This window comes from Branchiostoma belcheri, unplaced genomic scaffold, assembly GCF_001625305.1.
Source record: "Branchiostoma belcheri isolate BF01 breed outbred unplaced genomic scaffold, Haploidv18h27 scaffold9, whole genome shotgun sequence".
In the NCBI taxonomy this organism is placed as follows: Eukaryota; Metazoa; Chordata; class Leptocardii; order Amphioxiformes; family Branchiostomatidae; genus Branchiostoma; species Branchiostoma belcheri.
Window position 1 is genome coordinate 2021753 of NW_017804575.1, and position 23353 is coordinate 2045105.

General features: G+C 39.5%; 1 protein-coding gene across 2 annotated transcripts in view; it reads right to left on the minus strand.

Annotated features, from left to right (window-relative positions):
• Nucleotides 1-23353, minus strand: part of LOC109487811 (glycine receptor subunit alpha-2-like) — an 85650-nt gene that overhangs the window by 31056 nt on the left and 31241 nt on the right. For both annotated transcript variants that reach the window (XM_019791891.1, XM_019791892.1), the window contains 4 exons: nucleotides 23242-23309; nucleotides 16643-16863; nucleotides 2309-2391; nucleotides 1627-1761 (listed from right to left, as the gene is read on the minus strand). In XM_019791891.1, coding sequence (XP_019647450.1) covers nucleotides 1627-1761; nucleotides 2309-2391; nucleotides 16643-16863; nucleotides 23242-23309 — 507 coding nt within the window. The remainder of the gene's footprint in view (nucleotides 1-1626; nucleotides 1762-2308; nucleotides 2392-16642; nucleotides 16864-23241; nucleotides 23310-23353) is intronic.

Sequence of the window (23353 nt, forward strand, 5' to 3'; positions counted from 1 at the left end):
AGTGCCTAGCCTGAACTACAGAAAATAACAGGAGCATAGAATAAAGATAGCCCTGCAGTTCCAGAGCAAGCTAGGGGACCCAATCTCACGCCACTTCTTTCACAGCACAAGAGCTACCTACAATCCAAATTTCGTCACCCTAGCATGTTTCGATCATGAGATATCAAAACCGGAAGTTCAGCTGCAGTACCATAACAAGCCGCTAGGGGGTCCAAAATCTAATCATTTTGAGATCTCATCAAGACCTACCGACCTACCAAGTATCAAAACAATTCATTTAAGCCTTCTCAAGTTATCAGTGTGTGTGTGCCTTCTCACACGCACACACACGAACGCCTCTGAAAACATAACCTTCTTGGCGAAGGTAATTAACGACTGAGATAATTGAGGGCGAATGCAGATTCGGACCAGTTGTTCCTGTACTTTCTTCCCGATCAATACCCACTCTAAGTGCAACCCTAAAAAATCGACCCTAGGTTCTATCCTGACAGGTAATCCGAAAGGAAACTCTTATTGGAATGTCGTTAACTGAAGTGCACTATCCTTAAGCACGGTGGGATACTTGCCCGTCACAGTTGTAAGCATTGGTCAGTAACTTTGGGTAAAAGAGAAAGTTGGATGGCTCGTCGTGGGGTCGGGTGGCGTAGTGGTAGCGTGTTTGGCTCAGGACCAAGAGGTCCCAGGTTAGAATCCTACCCATGTCACCGACCTTGTGCCGTTGGGAAAGGCACATATAACACGACTTTCCTCACTTCACTCAGGTGTAAATGAGTACCTAGCTTAGGTTAGGGACGTCCCTCGGATAGGACTGGAGGTCCCGTGTTTGAGGAGAGCCACACCTCGAGCATGCGTTCCCACCACACCGTTCGAAAACGAGTAGGGGCGCCGCCAAGATTACAAGCCTGAGGAGCCATCGTGACAAGTCCAGACATGCTGCTGGCTGTCATGATGCCCCTACGACCGTCAAGGTTATGGGACTTACATACATACATACTGTATATGCAGGTCCTAGTCATGAATAGATTTATGACTGAATTGATGGGTGGATGGATTTACGAAAGATGTCATGTTAACACAGTTTAATCTCATTATACTTTCAATACAACGTATGGCATCACTCAAATTCTACAGTGACATTTCCGTTGGTGCCGACATTTTATAAGGTACGACATCTAAATGATGGACATTTGGTTCATTTAGTATGAATGGTAATCTTCATCTATATTTAGTATGTAGTATTAGGGAGGGCCAAACATAAACAACCAGGTTTCCGGCCCTCCCATGCATGTCTATTTATTTTTCAATTGTTACATTTTATTTTATTTGTAAGTGCAAAACAATAAATAAACAATAAACAAATCCAACGACGAATGTGGCCACGGCGTGAGATGGAAAATGGTCAATCATGTCAAGGGTAATAATGCAAAAGTCTATAGGTTGATATACAGTACTATTTGTTTATAGGGAGCTACTCCAGTTATCTAGTAGTTGTAGGGATTAGGCTATCACTTCGGTATCATAAGACATATTTTTTCATTCCAACATTTCCGTATGGTAGTAGGTTTAAGTCTGGTGTAGTTAAATCAAACTGTCGAATATGTTTGTAAGACAGGCTTGTTTACTCACCTGTGTTGTAGGTCTTATCACATCGCGTCAGCGTGTATCCTTCCACCTTGAACTGGGGGAGCTCCAGATCTTCTGACAGTTGAACCGGGTTGTCGTTCTTCCATCTAAAATTCAAGTCCGACGTGCTGTACCCAACTGGAAACAAAAAAATGAACATCTCTCGTTTCTTTCAAGTTAAAAAAAGTGATACATTGTCATTTAGCTGATTTATTTCATTTTATGATATTTCGGTCAATACCATGTTATGGCTGAAATATATTGTTTTTCGTGATTTTTCTTCTCCTTTTCTTCTACTCCTGCCTTTAAATAGTTTCAGCTTCTTCATTTTTGGGCCTGAAATTGGGTATGGACGTAGAGTGGACCATGCGTTTTTTTTCATTTTCTTGGTATAGGCTTGTAGAGCTGTTTTACTTGCGTTTTACAGCTAGAATGTCGAAATGTATGAAGTAATGGACAATTGTTTTTTCATTCATCAAAACACTAAAACATAACAAAGACAGTGTGACGCTGCACCCAAGTTAATAACTTATATTAACAGCGCCACACAACAAAAAAGTACAATTAACATTTCTAAAAATACGCAAGGTTGACATATCTGTGCGCCGTAGTCCCACCACCCCATGGCCAAGACATTAAAAAATGCTAATGCTAACAAAGTTATTTGAATTGTTGGTAAACCTACAGCTTTCCAGCTGCATGTTGCATTGCTGCCGATCCATCGGGAACCTCTGTAGTCTCATGGGGCAGGCAAGTGTTAGCGTCAGCCTGGGGAGAGAAGGAAAAAGAACGTTGTAACTTTTGCTCCAGCACAGTAAAGCGCTTAAAGTGACATTATGTAAGATTTTCACTACTTTAAACATCGTTGTTTTACACATTTTCTTGCGCTATAAGCCTACCTGGGTACATAGTGATATGTTGGGAGTAAAAGATGAACGTCGTTGCGCCGCAAAAACGTGTTGGAAGCTGCCGAAGTTACCCGAACGAAAACCGATGTTTGTTTTTATTCTTTTTAGGAGCCTCTTAATAATACAGCCTGGCACAACCTACTAGTATTCTCGCGATGCATTGAGTCTCCGGAAAAGCGAAATAGCGACGCTAATGTTTTAAAACTTATCAAAAATGACAAATTCAGATTATTTATGTATACAGTGTTTGTGCATAAATCTTACATAATATCGCTTTAAGTATACCGCAAACAGACAATACTCTTAAGCGTACTGTATCTTAGTCTGGCGCAGAAAATCAATGACGGTGGAACTAGGTCAGACGACGCCACTGGCGAGAAAATCGCCTTAACTGCACTATGGCATGGTGAGGAATTTTCACAATAACACCAGGATTTCCCGTAAGCTAAGGTGCTACGATAAGTCCCTGTTATTTCCTCGCTTCATCATCCGTACTTCATTTCGCCCTACGGCCACACCAATTTGATTTCTTGGTTAACGGATTCGCCCGCTTCATTTCTTTCTGATTTGCAAATAAAAATAAAAATTCAGAATCAACTGCAAAATGCTCATATGTTTGCCCTGAACAGTTGAAAACAGTCCTTTTCATCCTAGTTGTTACAGTTATTCCATCTTTCAATGCAATGGTATCATTAAAAGTTCAAAATTCATTGTTTAAATTTTAAACCAGCCTGGTGTGTTGACTTCATGGCTCCTATGTTACCATTTTGGGCCATTATTTTTCTAGAAAAATCCGTTAACCAAGAAATTAAATTGGTGTGACCTAAGGATAAATGTAAGAAGCCACATTCATGCACTATTCTAAACCTGCGCTATTCGTGAATTTTTGGACATTTTCAAAACGACTTTCTAAGGCGTTGTTCTTACACTTTACAGCAGCTATCATTTCAGCACCATGGACAGGGTGTATGTAAGCCTTAGTCTTGGATTGCTAATAAAAATCTAGTTTGTTGTGAAAGCAGGAGAAACTAGACGCGCTAGCGGGCATTCATTTACTCTGAATATCAATATACTGTTGGTGCATCAACAAGATAAATATACATGGAATTCGAAAAGCAAAGTACACGGGTGGTGGAAGTTGTCGCATCAACGAGTGTAGCAAACATCTTGTTATATTTACCGAAGGAAAACATATTGTTTTTTCTCCGTTTTGTCTTTCCTCTTCTTCTAACTCGTCTTGTTCTCCACACCAATAAGGTCAATAACCTGAACCAGACGTTTGTCACCATGGTAACTGGTGTTGGGTTACATCATGTTGCAATTTTATAGCAGGAGGGATTTAGACTCCTGTCTGACCATATGTATGAATGTGTCTGAGTAAGAATTGACTAAGCAGACCATATGCGATGGTAAGCATTATGCATTTGCTTTGCAAATGTTACCTGTCTAGTCTATTTGAATTCCTGGAGGAATCTTGATCAGGCTTGTCTCCAGAAGTACAAACCTCGCATAAATAAAAGCAGAAATGTCCCCCGTGGTAGTCTCAAATTGAAAACGAAGGCGAAGGAGAAGGTGCTCATCACAATCAGACGTAATCTTGCAAGACGACGATAAGACGTTTAGCCGAGGTTATAGGCTGCCACATGTCTAGAGACTGTCGGAATCAAATCGTGCTTAACCATGTGGCGTCTATGATATAACGTTAGCTCTGATATGTGATTTAAGTGTTGTGGCAGATAGGGATTAACGTGACAAACAGAATTGCCCCCTGTAGTCTTCTGTGCAGATATGTTTGCATACTTAGGTCCCAGGGGCCGATGTCGTGTCACGGTGGTACAGATCGTTTAGTCTTTGCCACGTTGAGTACCTTTCAGATAAGAATTTCCTCTAGCATGCACCACCATATGGCTTGTCAGGTTGATTACTAGTAATGCGGTTAGGCCACAGCAAGTAATTTTTATGGATGACATCAGCACGCGCATTAATTTTGGCCTGATTTTGAAAAAAAAGAAGAAATTTTGTTGCCCTCTGACAGAGGTCAACATGCCGAAAATGGGCAAAGCTGTCTAAGGCCATGCCGGAACGTGGATAGCAGATAGATATGAAGAGAGGAGACAAGACAAGGCTCTGATTTATTGTTTTTTTTACGTTAATGCCAAGAAGTATTTCATTCCTTTTATATGTGATGGCGGCTGTATATATGTGATGTTCCCACTGAATCAAAACCATTTGTGCAATGATTGAAACTTATTTTTAAAACTGTTTCAGTGACAAATAGATGTTGTAATAGTTGGCAGTAAACTTAGCACAGTATAGGTATCATTTCTTGTTTGACAAGGTTTATGATTTTATGATTTTTTGCCCGCCTTTTCTTCGCTCTATCGCGTTAGATTTGGAATCTGTGGAGGATGTCATCCATAAAGTTTACTTGCTGTGGCCTTAGCTTGTGTCGCATCGAAGTCGTTAGCGCCATTATTCACATAGGATGTATTCTGGCGCCAATGGGGAAAATGCGGAACGAGGGAATGCTGACATAGACGACAACTAGAGAAGTAACATTTGCAAAGCAAATGCATAATGTTTACTTTCGGACATGGTCTGCTCTGTTAATTCTTACTCAAACACATTCACATACATGTACTACTGGTATATGGTGACAGGAGCAGAGCAGACCATGAAATTGCAACATTATGTAACCCAACACCAGTCACCATGGTGACAGACGTCAACAAATCATGTCATTGGTCAGATCAGAGGTCACTGTTTGGAGAAGAAGAAAAAGAGGAAGGAACAGAGCAAAAAAATATGTTTTCCGTCGTTAAACATAAAAATAATTCACTTCTAAAAATATTAATATTCCTGCAGTTATAGATTGCATCGCTGATGAAGGTTAGACATCCAGGTAAACAATACTCATAGAAAATCCAAAACTAATATTAAGCTACCCCACTCAAAATCAGATATCTTCAATATGCTCCTTTCATGCCCTACTCAGATATCAGTGTACGTTGGTAAATTCATATTTGAATCACTACAAAAGCGACACAATATTGTAAATAGCTTATATATCCTCTGAATTACAGAACGTAATAATACTCCAACTAAGAAAACACAATAGATTAGCTTTAGTATTATTATTATATGGACTAGCTCGTTAGAATTATATTTTAGTATAGTTTGTGTATGTACCATTGTTGTTTCTTTTCCATACATTGTACCATCTACAGTTGTTGAGCAATAAAGTTGATTTGATTCGACGATTTGATAGAAAATTCAAGTTCTGTTAGTTTATTAGTGACGTTAAGAACAGTCACTGTGGTGGATGTTACTCGAAACGTTCGGAAATTATCTCCGAAATCTATCCTGTGGTAGAGTTTGTTTGAATTTTCTATGAGGATAGGTTGCATCATACAATTATCAAATGTCCCTCACGAATGAGTCAACTACGTAAGGCTAAGATAGACTAGTGCTACTCTATATGTATTTCATTTGCTCTAAACCTTGTCAGAAATACAATGAAAAATATGGTAATATACTTACTTTTTTGACAAGTACATATATCAAGCCACAATTAGCCCTTACACCAGTCGGCAATTAATCTTTTCTTTAGCTTTGGAATGTCACATAGTCGAGGATAACGAAAATTAAATATAGTCATTGCCATCAGGCCGTCAGCAGTTGGGTATATTGATCATTCAATCAACTTCAGTTCATAATCTATGCATGTTACAAAAACTAGTGTGTAGCACGCGGGGTATACAAAATATGTAAAGTTTACAATGTACCCGGTGAAACAACTCGAAGGTTTCAAATTTATTAATCAAGAAACACGTTAATCTATCTATCTAGAGATACCAGGGATGTGTGTTGTTGCATTTGCACGTCTTGAATGCATGTGTAATATATTGAACCTACCGCGTCAAGCATGGTTAAAATTGACAAAAATTGACACAAAACACAAAAAAGGTGTAATACATGTAAAACTAAAATACATGCGCGGCATCACATTTCTCGAAAACAAATTCAGTAGAGTGAATTCGAAGTCATTAGAATTAGATGCCTAAAAAGTATATAGAAATTGTAATTCAAGTCCAACACCACACACACACACACACACACACACACACACACACACACACACACACACACACACACACACACACACACACACACACAGATATATATATATACACACATACATATACACAAACTACCTAAATGTTTATTCGTTATTAGACGTCTGGTTCCTATTTTTTCATCCTTTCTACTTATGTCAAATTGTATAAATTACGTTTTCTTATTTTATAAATTTTTAGATGTCAACTTACCTTGGCATGTTGGAACAGGACTACTCCATGTTCCGTCAGCTTGGCACGTCGGAGTAGCAACGCCGTTCAGTTGATATCCTGTGTTACAGGTGAAGGTGACCCCGTTCGGGTAGGAGACCGCTCCGGTAGGAGTCACCGCTCCGTTAGCTGGGGCCGTCCGAGCCGGACATTGTACAACTGAAATAGTCATAACCTTTTTTTCCAGGGGTCTATTTTTGTACTGAATATGCCTAACGCGACGCTCGTTAACAGACATTCTGTATCTTTTCAATATTGTGAAATGTATACCTCCTAATAATATCTTTACAAAATGGTGGGTGTGTTTACAATAGACTTCAATGTTCAATGCTGTATACATGTATCATATGTGTATATCAACTCGAAAGTCATTTTACGTGTGCATGTCGGAACAGGATGACTCCAACTTCCGTCAGCTTGGCACGTCGGAGTAGCTTGGCCGTTCAGTGTGTATCCCGAGTTACAGGTGAAGGTGGCCCCGTTCGGGTAGGAGACCGCTCCGGTAGGATTCACGGCTCCGTTAGCTGGGGCCGCCCGAGCCGCACACTGTCGGGCTGAGGAGGAAAGTAAAAAATCTGTGAAGCCTGGATGTAAAAATTACAATATCACATATATGAACTCTGCATAGTAGGATAATATATATACATCTGGACGAGGGATCGACATATAGAACAGACAATTTTAAGTACTAACGTTAAATGCCAAAATATCTAGAACGGCGGTCTGAAATGGAAAGTGAACAAAAAATCTTCTGCCAAGCCTGCACATAAAATCATAATATCTTAAACATGTGTACACACACACACACACACACACACACACACACACATACACACACAAATATTAAGTGGCAAACGTTAAGGCGTTTTATGAGCCTCAAAAGAGGAGACCTTACAGCAATAAAATTAAACTGCACGGAAACACTTTTACAAAGTTCAAACAGATGTACAGACTACTAATGCAGCACGTAAGTAGGGAGATTTGACCGGTCTGTTTTTAGTCTATGATACATATAGGAGAGGAGCTATTTTTCACAAGTCCAGCGCAGTGTGGGACTTATATGCATTAAAACCACGTGGACAATAATAGTTAAGTAATTGGGAATCTACAAAAGAAGTGAACTGCATTGAGTGCCCGATAAATCAGGTCCGCAACATGGAGCGCAGAGTGGGAGGGCTTAACGATCTGGCAACCAATTCACACGTCGAATGGAATATCACATTTACGAGACTCGACAACCAAATGAAACCCTCACCGCTCCATTCAAGTGCAATGGGAGCGTTTTGTTCCAATGGGTGGCGGAAATGTCCCCATCAAATTGAGATGTAGGCAGCGTATTTTGTATCCCCCTGGGCACTGTAGAAACGTCCGGTGGTAATTCTTCTCCGGTGGTTATTACAAAAGTGAACACATTTTATAGTACTTCTATGCCGCGGAAGGGTAGGGCGCGGCAATTGATACCGGGGTAAATACCAGAGGGCCGGCCGCCTCCATTTGTCTTGCGATGCGGCAGTATATTTTTTCCGCAAAGGGCAGAGTTGCCCACGGCCGACCGCTCCAAGGGCATCTACCCTGTAAATCTGTTTGCAGAGGTAAAGCAATTTGTCTGGCGGGGCCGATAGGAAGTTCACACCGCCTCATGACCTGTGCAGAGGCCTGTCCTATAGCCGTCTGACTGGAGATTTTAAGGCCACACCAATTTAATTTGTTGGTTCTCGGATTCGCCTCTTCAATTTTTTTCTGATTTGCAAAAAAAAAAAGATTCTGGTTCTGAATCAAGTAAACATGCTCCCAACAGTTGAGGAAAGTCATTTTCTTCCTAGTTTTTACAGTTTTTCTATCTTTTGATGCAGTGATTTGGTTCAAAATTTATTGTTTAAATTTTATCCCAGCCTTTTGTGTTGACTTCATGGCTCCAGTCGAAGCATTTGGGGCTATAATAGGATACCTAGGCCTGTTTTTATTTTTATTTTTTTTCACCCTGTCGCTTCATATTTTTTCTGAAAAAAAAATCCGAGAACCAACAAATTAAATTGGTGTGACCTAAGGCTGAGCTTTTCGTCCATTGTAACACAACAGCACCATTTTTTCATTCACATAGGCCTATGAGAACTACTCGCCCGGAACGACATGCCAAAGTACCGTAGGGATACGCTGGATAAACGGAGATTGCAGTTTCCTGGAAAAAGCACGTCCTGGAAAAAGCAGGGTCCCTTCTGAGGTTTATCGTTCATCTATCAATTTTCTCGGTCCACTGCCAAGCTGGAGGGAGTACGTAGTTAGGCCTAGGAAAAAAAATGTTGTGTTTCCTGTTTCCCAACCCTAGAAAATACTACCGACCCTAGGCTTTTTTTCTGGTGGACTCCTTCAAGGGATATAAATTTTTCAAGCTGATCAACCTTTTGATCTGACACCTGAGTGATGAAACGTTGTACAGTCGGTTTTCCAACATTGACATTAAAAATATAAGTGCCCTTATGCAACTTCTACTCTATTAAACTGTATTGTATAAGTTGGATCACTAGAGATTGCCAAAGCCTAATGAAAAAATGAAGAAAGAAAAAGATAATCCCAACCTAATTAATATAACGACCCTAATATTTTCAAGACTGAAACAGGAAACACGACAATTTTTCCTGGGCCTTACAGTGGCGCCATGTCTTTTCGCCACACCTTGTAATGGGGGTGTATAGTAATCACCATTTCATTCTTCACTAGCAGTACTATAGTCTGATTTATTTGTCACATAGTGTCGCTGCAAGGCGAAGGCCGAATTGTGGTTGTTTATTCCTTCGTACTGGTGGTAAAAATGAAAGTTTTGAAAGTTTTATTGCAAATTCATGCCCGATGGCTAATTGCATGAACAGAAGAAACATTTGTATAAAAACAGATAATTAGTACACATAGAACTACTGGTAACTACTAAGAAACTACAAGTAAAAACTACTGGGTTTGACTTCTTTTTTGAAGACAGAGGAAAACAAAGGATCCCACTTTTTCTGTAATTTGTGGGTTTTCGGATGTTAAGAGGAGAGTAGTTTTCTTTTCATTTGTATATGTGTGAAAGTTTGGATAGAATTTGGAGGCTACGTCAAAAATAGACATATTGGCTTTATTTATAATACACTGAATTTCTCCCTAAAAAGAAAACAGCATGCATTCAACACAACTGGTTACATCTTTGGTACGTTGTGATAGCCAGAGCCAGTGTATAGGCCAGCTTACTGTACTGGTCTTCCAGCGTTGAGAGAAGACATGAATTGTACTGGATATCAGAAAAACTGAAGAGTTATTTAAATGAGATTGAAGACGAGAGTCATTTTATTGTGGACTGCACTCTATATAATAATGAGAGAAAGATTCTCTTCAATTGTATACAAGATTATATCCCTAGTTTTAGATTTTTAGATAGAAAGGAAAAATTCACTTTCCTTATAAAACTCGATAATCCTCGTACTATAAACTCCATCTGTTCTTACATTTACAACTGTTTTAAGAAGCGAGAAGAAGCAGAACCTGTACATATGTAATTTTACTATAGATACATTTTAGTCTACCATCGCTGTTTACCATGACCTGTACTTGAAATGAGGAAAAATGTACAATAAAGGTCTTTCATTCATTCATAGAATAAAGGCAACATGCATTAAATGTATACCACGCAGTAGGGTCTTTGTGGGGAAGGTTGGTCAAGTTGTTCATATGGTCGACGAAGTTGCATTGTCAAACAGAGCTATACTCCTCCAGCAAATCTTATCATGCACTATGTCCATATGGCCAAGGCATATTCAATAAGGCAACGACTATTGGTGGTATATTAGGACCTCTCTGTACCATTAACGATCGAACAATGTATTGCTGAAATAATGTGTGTTTGATGTGAAAACCCCTTGAGGCTTGGCAGGGCCTCCGTTGTAACTTGCGCGGAGATACGTACCAAAGATACCGTTATATTATTACGGTAATAGTAATAGATAGTCTGACGTGATAAATCTTATTAATAAAACTACCAACAGGGCAGTAATGAAATGATTGTAAATCTGCTCCCCAAGTGCAGATGTAATTGTTTATTATCGCTTTTATGTATTGAAATTCTTAAATTACAGGGCCGTTTATGATGATCCAATTAAGGCAATTTGTTTTTTTCTCTGCTTCTGACCGCAGCTTAATTTGTTTACGACACAATGTGGACTAGAGGGGGGTGTGGACCGTGGTGAAGTATTGCCCGGGTATTGATTGAGAGGTGTGCGGACGGCGGAGTGACTAGGTGCCGGTAGAGCTAGGGTGGCGTCGGGGTACGTGATGGGAGATTGCGCACGTAATATTGGTAGATGAACTCCGTAACCGAGATTTTACCCACGTGAAATGCTTCAAACCCATTTATTTACAGATTGTACGCTCGTATTTGTTTGTATGTGAAAATGTATGTAATAAAATTGTAACTAGAGAAGTAACATCTGCATAACAAAGCAATGGTCTGCCCTGTTAATTTCTTACTCAAACACATTCACATAAATGTACTACGAGTATATGGTGACAGGAGTAGAGCCGACCATGAAATTGCAACATTATGTAACCCACACACAGACGCCAACAAATCATGTCAATGGTCAGGTCAGAGGTCACTGTTTGGAGAAGAAGAAGAAGAAACTGAGCAAAAACAATGTTTTCCTTCGGTAAACATAATAAAGTAAACTTAAGTGAAATCGCATTGTTATTTTCTCTAGGTAGGGTTATTACATTGTAGATACCTGGAGTTATTATACTTCATTTCTTTAGATAAACCAAGAAATATTTTCTAATAGTCTTTTTAAAACATAGGATACAAATGTGTGATGATTACACACATTGTGACATACATTAGGGCTGACTTAACAATAGCATTATAACAGATGCATGCTGAAGCAGGCGTACAGATGAACTATTAAATGTTGATCTAAAAGGAACAAAAATGGTTCCTCATGAGAGATATTTTCCATCATCTTCAGTCGGTAATAATAATGGCAAAACAATTGTTGCTGTAAAGATATTTTTGGCCTACCTTCCTGTCAAACTTTTTATAAGCCGAGTAGCACCATCGCAATGTTTTTTATGTTTACCGAAGGAAAACATATTGTTTTTTCTCTGTTTCTTCCTCTTCTTCTTCTCCAAACAGTGACCTCTGATCTGACCAATGACATGATCTGTTGACGTCTGTCACCATGGTGACTGGTGTTGGGTTACATAATGTTGCAATTTCATGGTCTGCTCTGCTCCTGTCACCATATACTTGTAGTACATGTATGTGAATGTGTTTGAGTAAGAATTAACAGAGCAGACCATGTCCGAAGGTAAACATTATGCATTTGCTTTGCAAATGTTACTTCTCTAGTTATAGTTTTTTTTACATCCCAACAATGAGTATTACGAAAAAGATAACGCCCCAAAAGACCTTCCTTCGACAATGCGTGATGTTGACTAAGCATCTGTCCCCACATAACTGACATTTCATGGACCTTACGTCGAACCTGATAAATACTAGCGTGCGTTTGCTCCAAGTATGAGCGAGTAATACATCACCAGCCGCGGGCCCCCAGTCCCTTTAGACAAAATCCCAATTTTTCTGCCCATATTTCTCAGTTACGGCTTCATCAGTGAATATTGAAACATGATCCGCACAATGCAGGTATCTAATATGAAATTCCGATATCGCCTGGTCGGGACATTCATTTACATTAAAGTCTGACAACCGAGAACTTGATTCCGCTTGTTGGAGTGGAAATAATGAGAAATCTGAAGCCAGGCAAATCTTTAATCTGTTCCCTTTTAATCCTTGGAGCCGAGCCATTTATTTCATGGAGTAAATTGCACCGATTTAGTATGAGGGGATGAAGTCTCGCGGGACGTAGCCAAGTCTCGCGGGACGTGGCCAAATCTCGCGGGACAGTTTCTCGCGTGAATTGAAGGTGTACTGAAGCGGGATTTGGCGGGATTTGTGACGGATGGCGGGACCACACAGGCCGCCTCTCTGTCGTCTTCTATCACGTTATACACACCTAATGGCTGACCTACTGCCTTGTAAAACTTCAATTGTTCAAGCACCCTGGTGAGCTCGCAGCAAAAACTACTGATCCGCTGAAAAGCTAATTTTACTTCTGAGTGAGGCAATGTGTGTCTTTATTACCAATAGTAAATATAGGGTTATTACTCGTAACAACCGGCTAGATGGTGCTGTTTTCGTCTGAAGGAAAATAAATTGTCTAAAAAATCAATGTGCTTTTGAATACGCAGTTACATACTGAAGTATGAAAAGAAAGACAAATACGGTGTTCAACTGTTATTTAATGAATAGCTGTGTCAAGCACATGCTGATAAGAGGGAAAATCGTTAGCATATCTGGATGTCTCTTCGAGAATTACATATCTAATTATGAACTATGAAACGCCATACATTTTTCCATAACATACAAGCAACCCCTTTTTGGAGGCTACGCTACGATTATTATGTTTACCTTCGCAGAAGGAAACATATTGTTTTTGCCGCATTTCTTCTTCATCTTCTTCTCCAAACAAAATCAGTTCAATGGCCAGAACCAGACGTCTGTCACTATGGTAACTATTGCTGGGTTACATCATGTTGCAATTTTACAGCTAGAGGGATTTAAACTCCTCTCACAATATACATGAATGTGTTTGAGGAGGAAAAATTAGCAGAGTATACAATGGGCGAAGGTAAATATTATGCATTTGCTTTGCAAATGTTACCTTTCTAGTCACCTGGTAAATACGATTCACGGATACCCTTCAAGGGAATGCCAAAGACCTGAACTTTTGTCTAGTCAATGAGTACAAACTCCTCTTTAGAACCTCTTGATCCGTAGTTAGATATTATGTCTATTTCTCTCCTCTGCTTCAAATGCCAGAAACTCCCAGTCGTACAATGTACCAACTTTAGGCCAATAGATCTGACGGTGGATTGATCAAATTTATTTCGGATTGCGTGTCACTGGAGAGGAAAAGAGCCCGCAGAGCTGTCTGAAGATCTGTCACTCAATTGAGCGAAACAAACGCGTGCATCTCGGCTTAATGATGACATGCGCATTAGCCATGTATCAATGATTTTCGACGCCAAGGGAAATACTGTGTGCGGTGGAGGAGCGTTTGCGTTAACTCGATCAGACTTTGGGACAGTGGAAAGTCCTAAGCAAGGGCTTTAGAACGTCCCTTTGGAGACCATGGTAATTCTATGATGAGCACGAGAGAGGTGGGACTAATATGCTGTTTATGTCAACAGCTAAGAGGGCATCATTCCTGTCTATACTGATCTTTTACAGGCATCACATACACAGCAAATGCAATTGGGCATATAAATGCCAATACCTTATACTTGACAAAATATTAGAATGCTTCCACACATCAAATAAGAAAGGGAATCACATCAAATAAGAAAGGGAATCACTCGGAACTAAGTACTTTAAAAACAAACTCTGGACATGATCGACAATACTTGATAAATATTCGATGACAGCTACTTAGTAAAACTGTACGAGTTCAATAGAATTGTATTGACAATGTAAATATAGTGCACAATGTAATTATAGTAAACGCATGACGACTAGGCCAGATTGCATAGCTTGTTACCGTTAGGCCGCAACATCTGTTATGTAATAGTATGTTTATCTGAAGTGTAACCGACACTGTTAACTGTTACCTGTTCCGAATTGTTTATGTTCTTGTTGTGGGGCTAGCCCTTTATAATAGCCTCCGGCTAGTTGGGCAGTCCTGGCTGTATACATATGTCTTATACAGTCTAATAAATCAAACCAAATCAACTAAGTGCGGCCCACACCGATACTTTTATGGCATAACGTGACTTTTGATATTTCAAAAGTGACTCGCCACCATTTGACGTGGTTATGGGCCTGTCACTGTTCAATATACTTCGAAATCAAGTTGTCAGTACAGGTTAATGTGCTGTGGAATGGATCTGACATGATCTCTACAGCGGTAAGATGGCATGATGTGCCGAATGCCGTATAACAATGTCTTTGTCTTGGAAGTTTATCTGTGTTGGTAGAAATCATTATGAAGCAAGTTTAAACGGCAATTTCCAACACAACAAATTGGACTCACCCAAATTTCAGTCTCACTGGACAAAATAAAAATCTTGGACACAGAACTGGACTTATTTGCACGAGGGATTAAAAAGACCATCTACATCAGGGCATTACAACCATCCCTCAACAGAGACGGGGGGCGCCACAGACTTTCTGCAACCCACTGCTCACGGAGTCACGTGTGTTATCTGCGTGACGTCACGGAAGCGGTGGATTGTTCATTCCTTGACAAAGACTGGAGTTGGGTGAGTCCAATGTCTTGTGTTGGAAATTGCAGTTTAAACTTGCTTCAGAACAATGTCTTTGGGTAATTTTGAACAGATCCCTTTTTGCTTGGCCGTACTCTTAAATACGAAAGTCGACCTGTTTTACAGTAGATTTGTCGCAACAACAAATATTGTTTCTCTGTTGTTGATTACGTTTGAGATGACTAAAATTTGGAACAACTTAAGTCTTTCTACGACAAGTGTCCCTCATTACTTCAAATTCTACTTCTTCTTGCATTCAGCATGTATACATGTCTGGTAATCAATTGTCATAATCTAAAAAAAAATAAGCAGTCCTTCTGACTATGCCAGTATGCCTTAACATGAGACAGAAGAAATAACATTATAAGACTTGCCTGTATGATATTACAGCTCTAAGACTTGGGATCATGAAATGATCGAAAGGCAAGCTCCAGAAACTAGATAGGACAATCTAGCGAAAACTAGGTCAGCTGGCACAGAACGGTTCCGTGTAATAAAATCTTCCCGGTTTATTACCCGAATCCGGGGCAGGGGAATATTATTGCGTGCGATGCTTACTTTTTGTGACCTATATGAAGAACAAAGTTGCTCTGCAGCTACACTCATTGCTTGGCAATAGGCTCTGTGCTTCCAAACTAAGGTAATTATTTTGTTTGTTTGTTTATTGTTTGTTTATTGTTTTTGCACTTACAAATAAAACAAAATATATATATATAACAATTGAGAAATAGATGGAGGGCCGGAAACCTGGTGGTTTATCTTAGGCTCTCCCCAATACTACAGAATTAAAAGATAAATTACCATTATCACTAGATAAACCAAATTTGAAACAAAGAAAACAATAACAGCAGGAAATAAACAAAAACAATTCAAAGAACCAATATATAATGCAAACTATCCATCTAGACAAATAAAGAGATATCAAACTAGTTATTACAATCATCGGTACAAACATAAAGTATATGAGGAGGTAGTAAAATCAACAAATAAGGGAAGCAAAGCAAAATCAGGAAATAGTGGTTGGTTGAAGTATGATATCTTTTATTAAAAGTTTTTTGAAACTGTGTAATGAGGGACAGTTATTCGGCATTAATATAAGTTGAAAAAAACTTGAGTGTGCCGTCACCACGTCTGTTTTCCCTGCCACCCCGCACATCTGTTTTCCCCGGAAGTTCTGCTGCAGTACCAAGGTCAGTCACCAGTAGGCCCATATTTGACCTTGACCTTTGGCTTCCTAAGACCTACCGGCATACCAAATATCATCACAATCCATAAAGGCGTTCTGAAGTTATGCTGACTACAAATGTGCGGAAACACACACACGCATACACATACACCGACGCGCCAAAAACAATACCTCCATTTTTCATGGAGGTAACAATCTTAAGTACTGTTTTGTGTAGTAGAGATTAAAGATCATACCTAATACTGTAGAGGATGTCGCCGGCGGGTGAGATTCTCAGGAGTTTGTTTTCTGTCGTCACTCGGTGGAAGTTTGCCCCCTTCTCGTTCGCGAAGAACAAGTCAGGAACCCAGATCTTCGCCAGCAAACTCGTGTCGAGACTCAAACTTTCGTTATAATCCATAAACTTCAGTCTCGGGTCGTTCCAGCGCTGTCTCAGGAAAATGTTCACCCGGTAATCCTGAGTGCAACAAAAGGGACGGGGGAAGTGAGTTTAAACGAACCGTTACTAAACGTGCAACCAGGTGTGACCGAAATGAAAGCCCACGAGGCAAAAATTGCCGCGCAAATTGCGCAGAATGGGCTCCCCGTGTACCGCGGCACGCTCTGCGATCGCTTTTGATCATTTGACGGCAAATGTATGCAATACGTTCGGCACACGGAATACTGATTACCTCCAAAGCAGCTGACTCGGAAATTGTACTATTAACACAAGCCTGTATAATACCTACGGCAGCAAATTTTTCTACTTTGTTTAACACTCTGTTGTAATTTTCACCGTACACTTTTTTTGTATATGCCTAAATGAAGTATTGTTACTTCTGGGGATTGAATATTTCGACTCAGAGATTGTACTATTAACACAAAGCTGACATATATAGGTATAATACCTGCGGCAGAAAATATTTCTACTTCTACTTTCCATACCTGTAGGTGCATTCTGTCTAGTGACAGAACGTAAATTTTTATTATTTGATAACGCCTGAAGTACTTTTCACATCGGGTTATCATAACCAAATATGTTTTTAATATTCCGTTGTAATTTTCACTTTATACCTTTCTGTATATGCCTAAACGAAGTATTATTACTTCTGGGGATTTAATATTTTGACTCAGAGATTGCACTATTAACACAAGCCTGTATAGCACACGGCAGCAAATATTTCTATATGATTATAGATTATCAGAATTGATCTTCTGTCTCATCGTTTGAATACACACATGCTTGTTCCATGTACACGGTTTCAATTGTTATTTTGTATGAGAAACAGCCGTTATTTTCAGATGTATCCGCAAATACAGCAAGAACGATTGCTGTCCGGACGTTAACCTCAACGACTTGACTTTAAATTCGACAGTTCCAGTCCGATATTTCTTCTTGCTAGGAGCCCCAGGTGCACCAAAGCACCAGAGGTCGATTCTGCAATAGTCATATAGAGGTGAACTGCTATAATGTTGTTTCTTCCTGACTGGGGAAAATATCTGAATTCCAAATCTCGTGAGCATGAACTAGTGTCCACCAGACTCTTTGCAGGTTGAATTAATAGTAGAAATCTAAAATTTTGAATATCGAGTCCTTTAGAAAACTAGTAATTTTGTATCAAAAGACAATACCTGATTGCGTCTCAGAGAGGGAAGCTGGAGAGGCATCGGGGTAAGTGGGGTACCTTATGTAAGGCTTATTCATAGATATTACTTTATGTATTAGTCATTCAATGTCAATGCTAATGTACTTTACTTTATGTATTGGTCATTTAATGCTTATGGTCCATTATGGAGGCTCTATGTCTATGTGAATGTTTGCTTATAGTGAAAATGAAAAAAGAAAAGAAGTGACAAACTGAAAAAAAATGGTAGAAATCGACCTAAAAGGAATTTAGCTGGCCAGGGGAGTTGGCTTTGTATTCCTGTGGTTTAGTAGCATTTTTATTTTTGGCCGGAATTTATTTTTTTATTCGCCCGCGCGCACTAGTTTGGGGTTCTTCAAAGGATGCCATCCATAAAATTAAGCCTGTGTGGCCTAATACTAGACAAAATGCACATGCAGGTATGTTAAGTACGCCCTTGCGTGATACGTACATATACTGATCAATTGAAAGATTTACCGCCCAAAGCTCGATATGGTACGCTATTCAAAACCGATATTTCTGTCGTTACATATGATAGATCGTTCAAGTGTAATGAGTCAACACATCAATCAGAGTGTTCCTCACGCGTGCCAAAATTGATCTGCAGACCCTTGTTCTTTCTAAATGATGAATGATCTACAGCAAAAGGAGGCTAATTAAATTCAATGGGCTTTTCATAATCTTCAGCCAATCGAGGAAAAAAAAACTACAATGTTTGAGGAGAGACACACCTCAAGCACGTTAAAGAACCCACGTGAGCGGAAGTGGAACAAACCATTATGGTCTAAAAAGGGGTAGGGAATGTTCCCGACCAGCCTCGTAACCCCTGCTTCTCCTATTGGGTCAGTTAGTCCTCACTACTTGTGAGGATGTTTCTGACTCAGGGAGAAGAGTTGCTGTTACAGTTACAGGCTAGCTCTATGCCTAGAAGTGGCCAATGGCCTTGCATTGAGCGACACCGTTAAAAAAAATTGATTTACCCCAAAATAGTCGAAAACCCCTTGTTCTTTCTAAATGATGAATGATCTACAGCAAAAGGAGGCTAATTAAATTCAATGGGCTTTTCATAATCTTCAACCAATCGAGGTAAAAAAAGCTGCAATTGATTTACCCCAAAATAGTCGAAAAACCCTTGTTCTTTCTAAATGATGACTGATCTAAAGCAAAAGGAGACTAATTAAATTCAATGGGCTTTTCATAATCTTCAGCCAATCGAGGTAAATAAACTACAATTGCTTTACCCCCAAAATAGTCGGAAACCCCTTGTTCTTTCTAAATGATGAATGATCTACAGCAGAAGGAGGCTAATTAAATCCAATGGGCTTTTCATAATCCTCAGCCAATCGAGGTAAAAAAACTGCAATTGATTTACCCAAAAATAGTCGAAAAACTCTTGTTCTTTCTAAATGATGAATGATCTACAGCAAAAGGAGGCTAATTAAATTCAATGTGCTTTTCATAATCTTCAGCCATTCGAGGTAAAAAAAACCTGCAATTGATTTACCCTAAAATAGTCTAAAGTTAGTTATCCTAATCATGAAATAAGATGCAAGACAATCCGTATTTCGGGGGGGGGTGCATCTGGTTGAATGAAAAGTTGTGTAGCATGCTTGCTTACACCATCTACCTCCATAGCGTTGCAAAGACTAATCCTCTCTTGATTTTGGCCAGCGACGAAGAAAATATGTGCACAGCATGCATGTATTCTCTCTTCTCATTCGTAATCCACATCCACAATCGTAAAAGTTATTTTTCCATGTTCTTTGTGCTTTTGGGGAAAATACTATTGATACAAAGTTAGGTGAACTGAATTCCAGATAAAGGAAATATACGATGCAATGCATTCAGCTTCAACTAGCGTCAATTCCATTGTTGCTAAAGTGAAAATAGTTGGTTCTACCTCCATGGTTGCAAACATAGGTTGCAAAACCGTTCAGCAAGTGATTGTTCATACGTCGGTGAAGGTTAGACATCCAAATACGCACAAAAAAAACAGTTACTCAAGCAACTGGATACGGTTTTGGAAACGGTCAGACGTTTCAGCTAGTATCCACTAGCTTTCGTCAGTGACACTGGAGAGTTGTCAGAAAAGCAGGTTTATATAAGAACGAACTTATTTGATTGAAGTCATTCATATTTGGTAGAAAATCATAGAGGAATTGGTACCCGTTTTTTGGACTTAAAGACATTCAATACAATTTCTGGGCGGCAAAACTGGAAATATTCTGAATAAGGCAATCTGTATAATATTGACACATACTGTCCCGCATTAGCACATTTGAATCATTTTTTTCCTTAGGCATTTAAAACAAGCTCCAAGATTAGTCCTTTATTTTCTGGATGGTACCCTTAAAATCAACCCAGGTCCTTCCAGTAACCGTTTTTCGTCAGATATTTTTTGCATTTTGCTCCATGAATGTCAATATACATTGGGACAGTGTTGATCCAACTTAAGCCCTAAAAACTGCACTTGATGCTTTGAACAGAAAGATTCTTATTCATGGTGTCGAAGATGTTTTGACATGACAGACCACTGATTGTTGAACTGGTGTATATTTTTTGTACCATTCGCACGTTAGAATTGCATCAAGTGATAATATAATGTCAGGACGGTTGGTGAGATGGATGGATGTCCTCATGTGATCGGACACCACGGGCATGTTGATATCCACCCAGGACCCAGGATAATGTGATTATCCGGTCACACGAGCTGTCTTATCGCTTACCACATACAGTGAGGTTGCCTAGATCGGCGGGAGATAATACTAAACTAGTCCCGCCTAATGCTCAGTCAGACCCCGCTGCACTCGTGCTATAGACTCCGTGTCTACCTGGGTGGGAGGGAGTCAGATCGGTAATTAATCATATCTATCATAATTCATATCTGCTGCATCAGCTATTAATGCGATAGTGTGACAGGGATCGTCTGCAAACCGTTTGTAATTTGGCTGCTTCTCACACTGCCAGGGGTCGTGTCAAAAGCTCAGTGTTCATTGCTTTCCTTGAAATAGCGAAGCACTTTAGGCCACAGCAGGTAATCTTTACGGATGACATCAGCGCGTGCATTAATTTTTGCCTGATTTTGAAAAAAAAAAAATTGTTGCCCTCTGACAGTGGTCAACATGCCGAAAATGGGCAAAGATGTCTGTTGCCATGCCGGAACGTGGATGGCAGATAACTATTAAGAGAGGAGACAAGAAAAGGTTCTGATTTATTGTTTTGCCTAAGTTACTTTGATGCAGTGATGCGTTTCATTCCTTTTATATGTGATGTTCACTGACTTAAAATCATTTATGCAATGATTGAAAACTTCAAAGTTGTTTCAGTGAGAAATTGATGTTGTAATAGTTGGCAGTAAACATAGCACAATATAGGTATCATCTCTTGTTTAATAAAGTTTATGATGTCAACAAATGTAGGAATCTTGTTTTTTTTTGGCCCGCCTTGTTTTTTTTCGCCCTATCTTATTATATTTGGACTCTGCGGAGGATGTCATACATAAAATTTACTTGCTGTAGCCTTAGCTCCAGATTCCATTTCCCCCATTTAAGTTCTGGCAAGTTGTTTTCCCTGTCCCCAAGGAATTAATTTGCAAATCAACATGAAGACAGGATTAAGGTATTACATGTTAAGAACATTAACGCGCGGAATGACCCCAATGGCCGCTTTAAGTGAATGAACCACCAAACCCTTAAGAATTAGGATTAGGTCTTATGGTTCTATTGAGACGATATCAAACCACGTAGCCAACATGAATGGGTACGATGAATGCGGTATACATTAAGGAGACATGTCAAATGGGTGTAAGTTATAAGTGCCAAGATCTTGTACCAGAGTTAAGTCTCATAGGCCACAAAGATGCCTTTAAAGGCATCCAATGCGATTTCAGAGCAGCAAAACTGGAAATATTCTGAAGAAGGCAATCTCTATGATATTGACAAATGCTGCTTCACATTAGCACATTTCATACTTTGGGTTTTAAAACTGCAGAAACAAGCCCCAAGATTAGTCCTTTTTTTTCTAGGTGGTACCCTAAAAATCAGCCCAGGGCCCTTCCATTAACCGTTTTCTGTCAGCATTTTGGGTATTTTGCTCCATTAGGGTCAATATACATTGGGATATTGTGGTTTCAACTCAGTATGTAGATAAATGACTAGAATATTGGCTTTGAAAAATCGGGTTTCCTAGCCCTAAAAACTGCACTGTGTGCCTTTAAGATCTCCCCATGTCATTGTCGAATATATAGCTTGTATTGCGTAAATAAACGCCAAAAGCAAAGTTCGTGTTATCTTTCATGTGAGTGTTGTGAGACTTACGTAACGGGCTCTTCGGCTAAACTGACTTGGTGAAAGTGCCTCGGTCAGATGGGTTCAAACTGATATGTTATGTAATATATAGTAGAGGGGATTCATTCCTCAAGCTAACCGACATCTCGCAAACAGCAGTCGTCCCTCAGTAAGACATCTAGAGCCGGAGACATGTCAAATGAGTGTAAGTTATAAGTGCCAAGACCTACCAGAGTTAAGCCTCATAGGCCACAAAGATGCTCTTAAGATCTCCCCATGTCATTGCATATTGTTAAATATAGAGCTTGTATTGCGTAAATAAAAGCCAAAGTTCACGTTATCTTTCATGTGAGTGTTGTGAGACTTACGTAACGGGCTCTTCGGCTAAACTGACTTGGTGAAAGTGCCTCGGTCAGATGGGTTCAAACTGATATATTATGTAATATATAGTAGAGGGGATTCATTCCTCAAGCTAACCGGCATCTTGCACACACAGTCATCCCTCAGTAAGACATCTGGAGCCGCATAGTTCCCGTTTAGAACTTTTATTCAGCCTGTCACACGACCGGTTTCGCCTGTGTGGCTTCTTCAAGTGTACAGAGAGCCAATTAGATATAGGAGGTTAACACGTAATCTTAATTTTTAAATAAATTTGTTAGCATTAGCATTTTTTAATGTCTTGGGGTGGTGGGACTACGGCGCACTGATATGTCAACCTTGTGTATTTAAATGTTAATTGTACTTTTTTGTTGTGTGGCGCTGTTTATATAATTTATACGCTTGAGTGCAGCGCCACACTGCCCTTGCTATGTTTTGATGTCTTAATGAATAAAAAAAGTGTACAGAGGCTAAATGACACAGGTTCATGACATTTGACATTTTGAAATTTAATTTATGATATACAAATAAAAGATTTTTACTCACCATTGTAGTTTCGGCGATTGATCCAAAGCTGTTCACAAAGATGTCTACAGACACGTTCACAGCATCGCCTGAAGAAAACAGCAACGAAAGTGAATATAATATAATATAATAT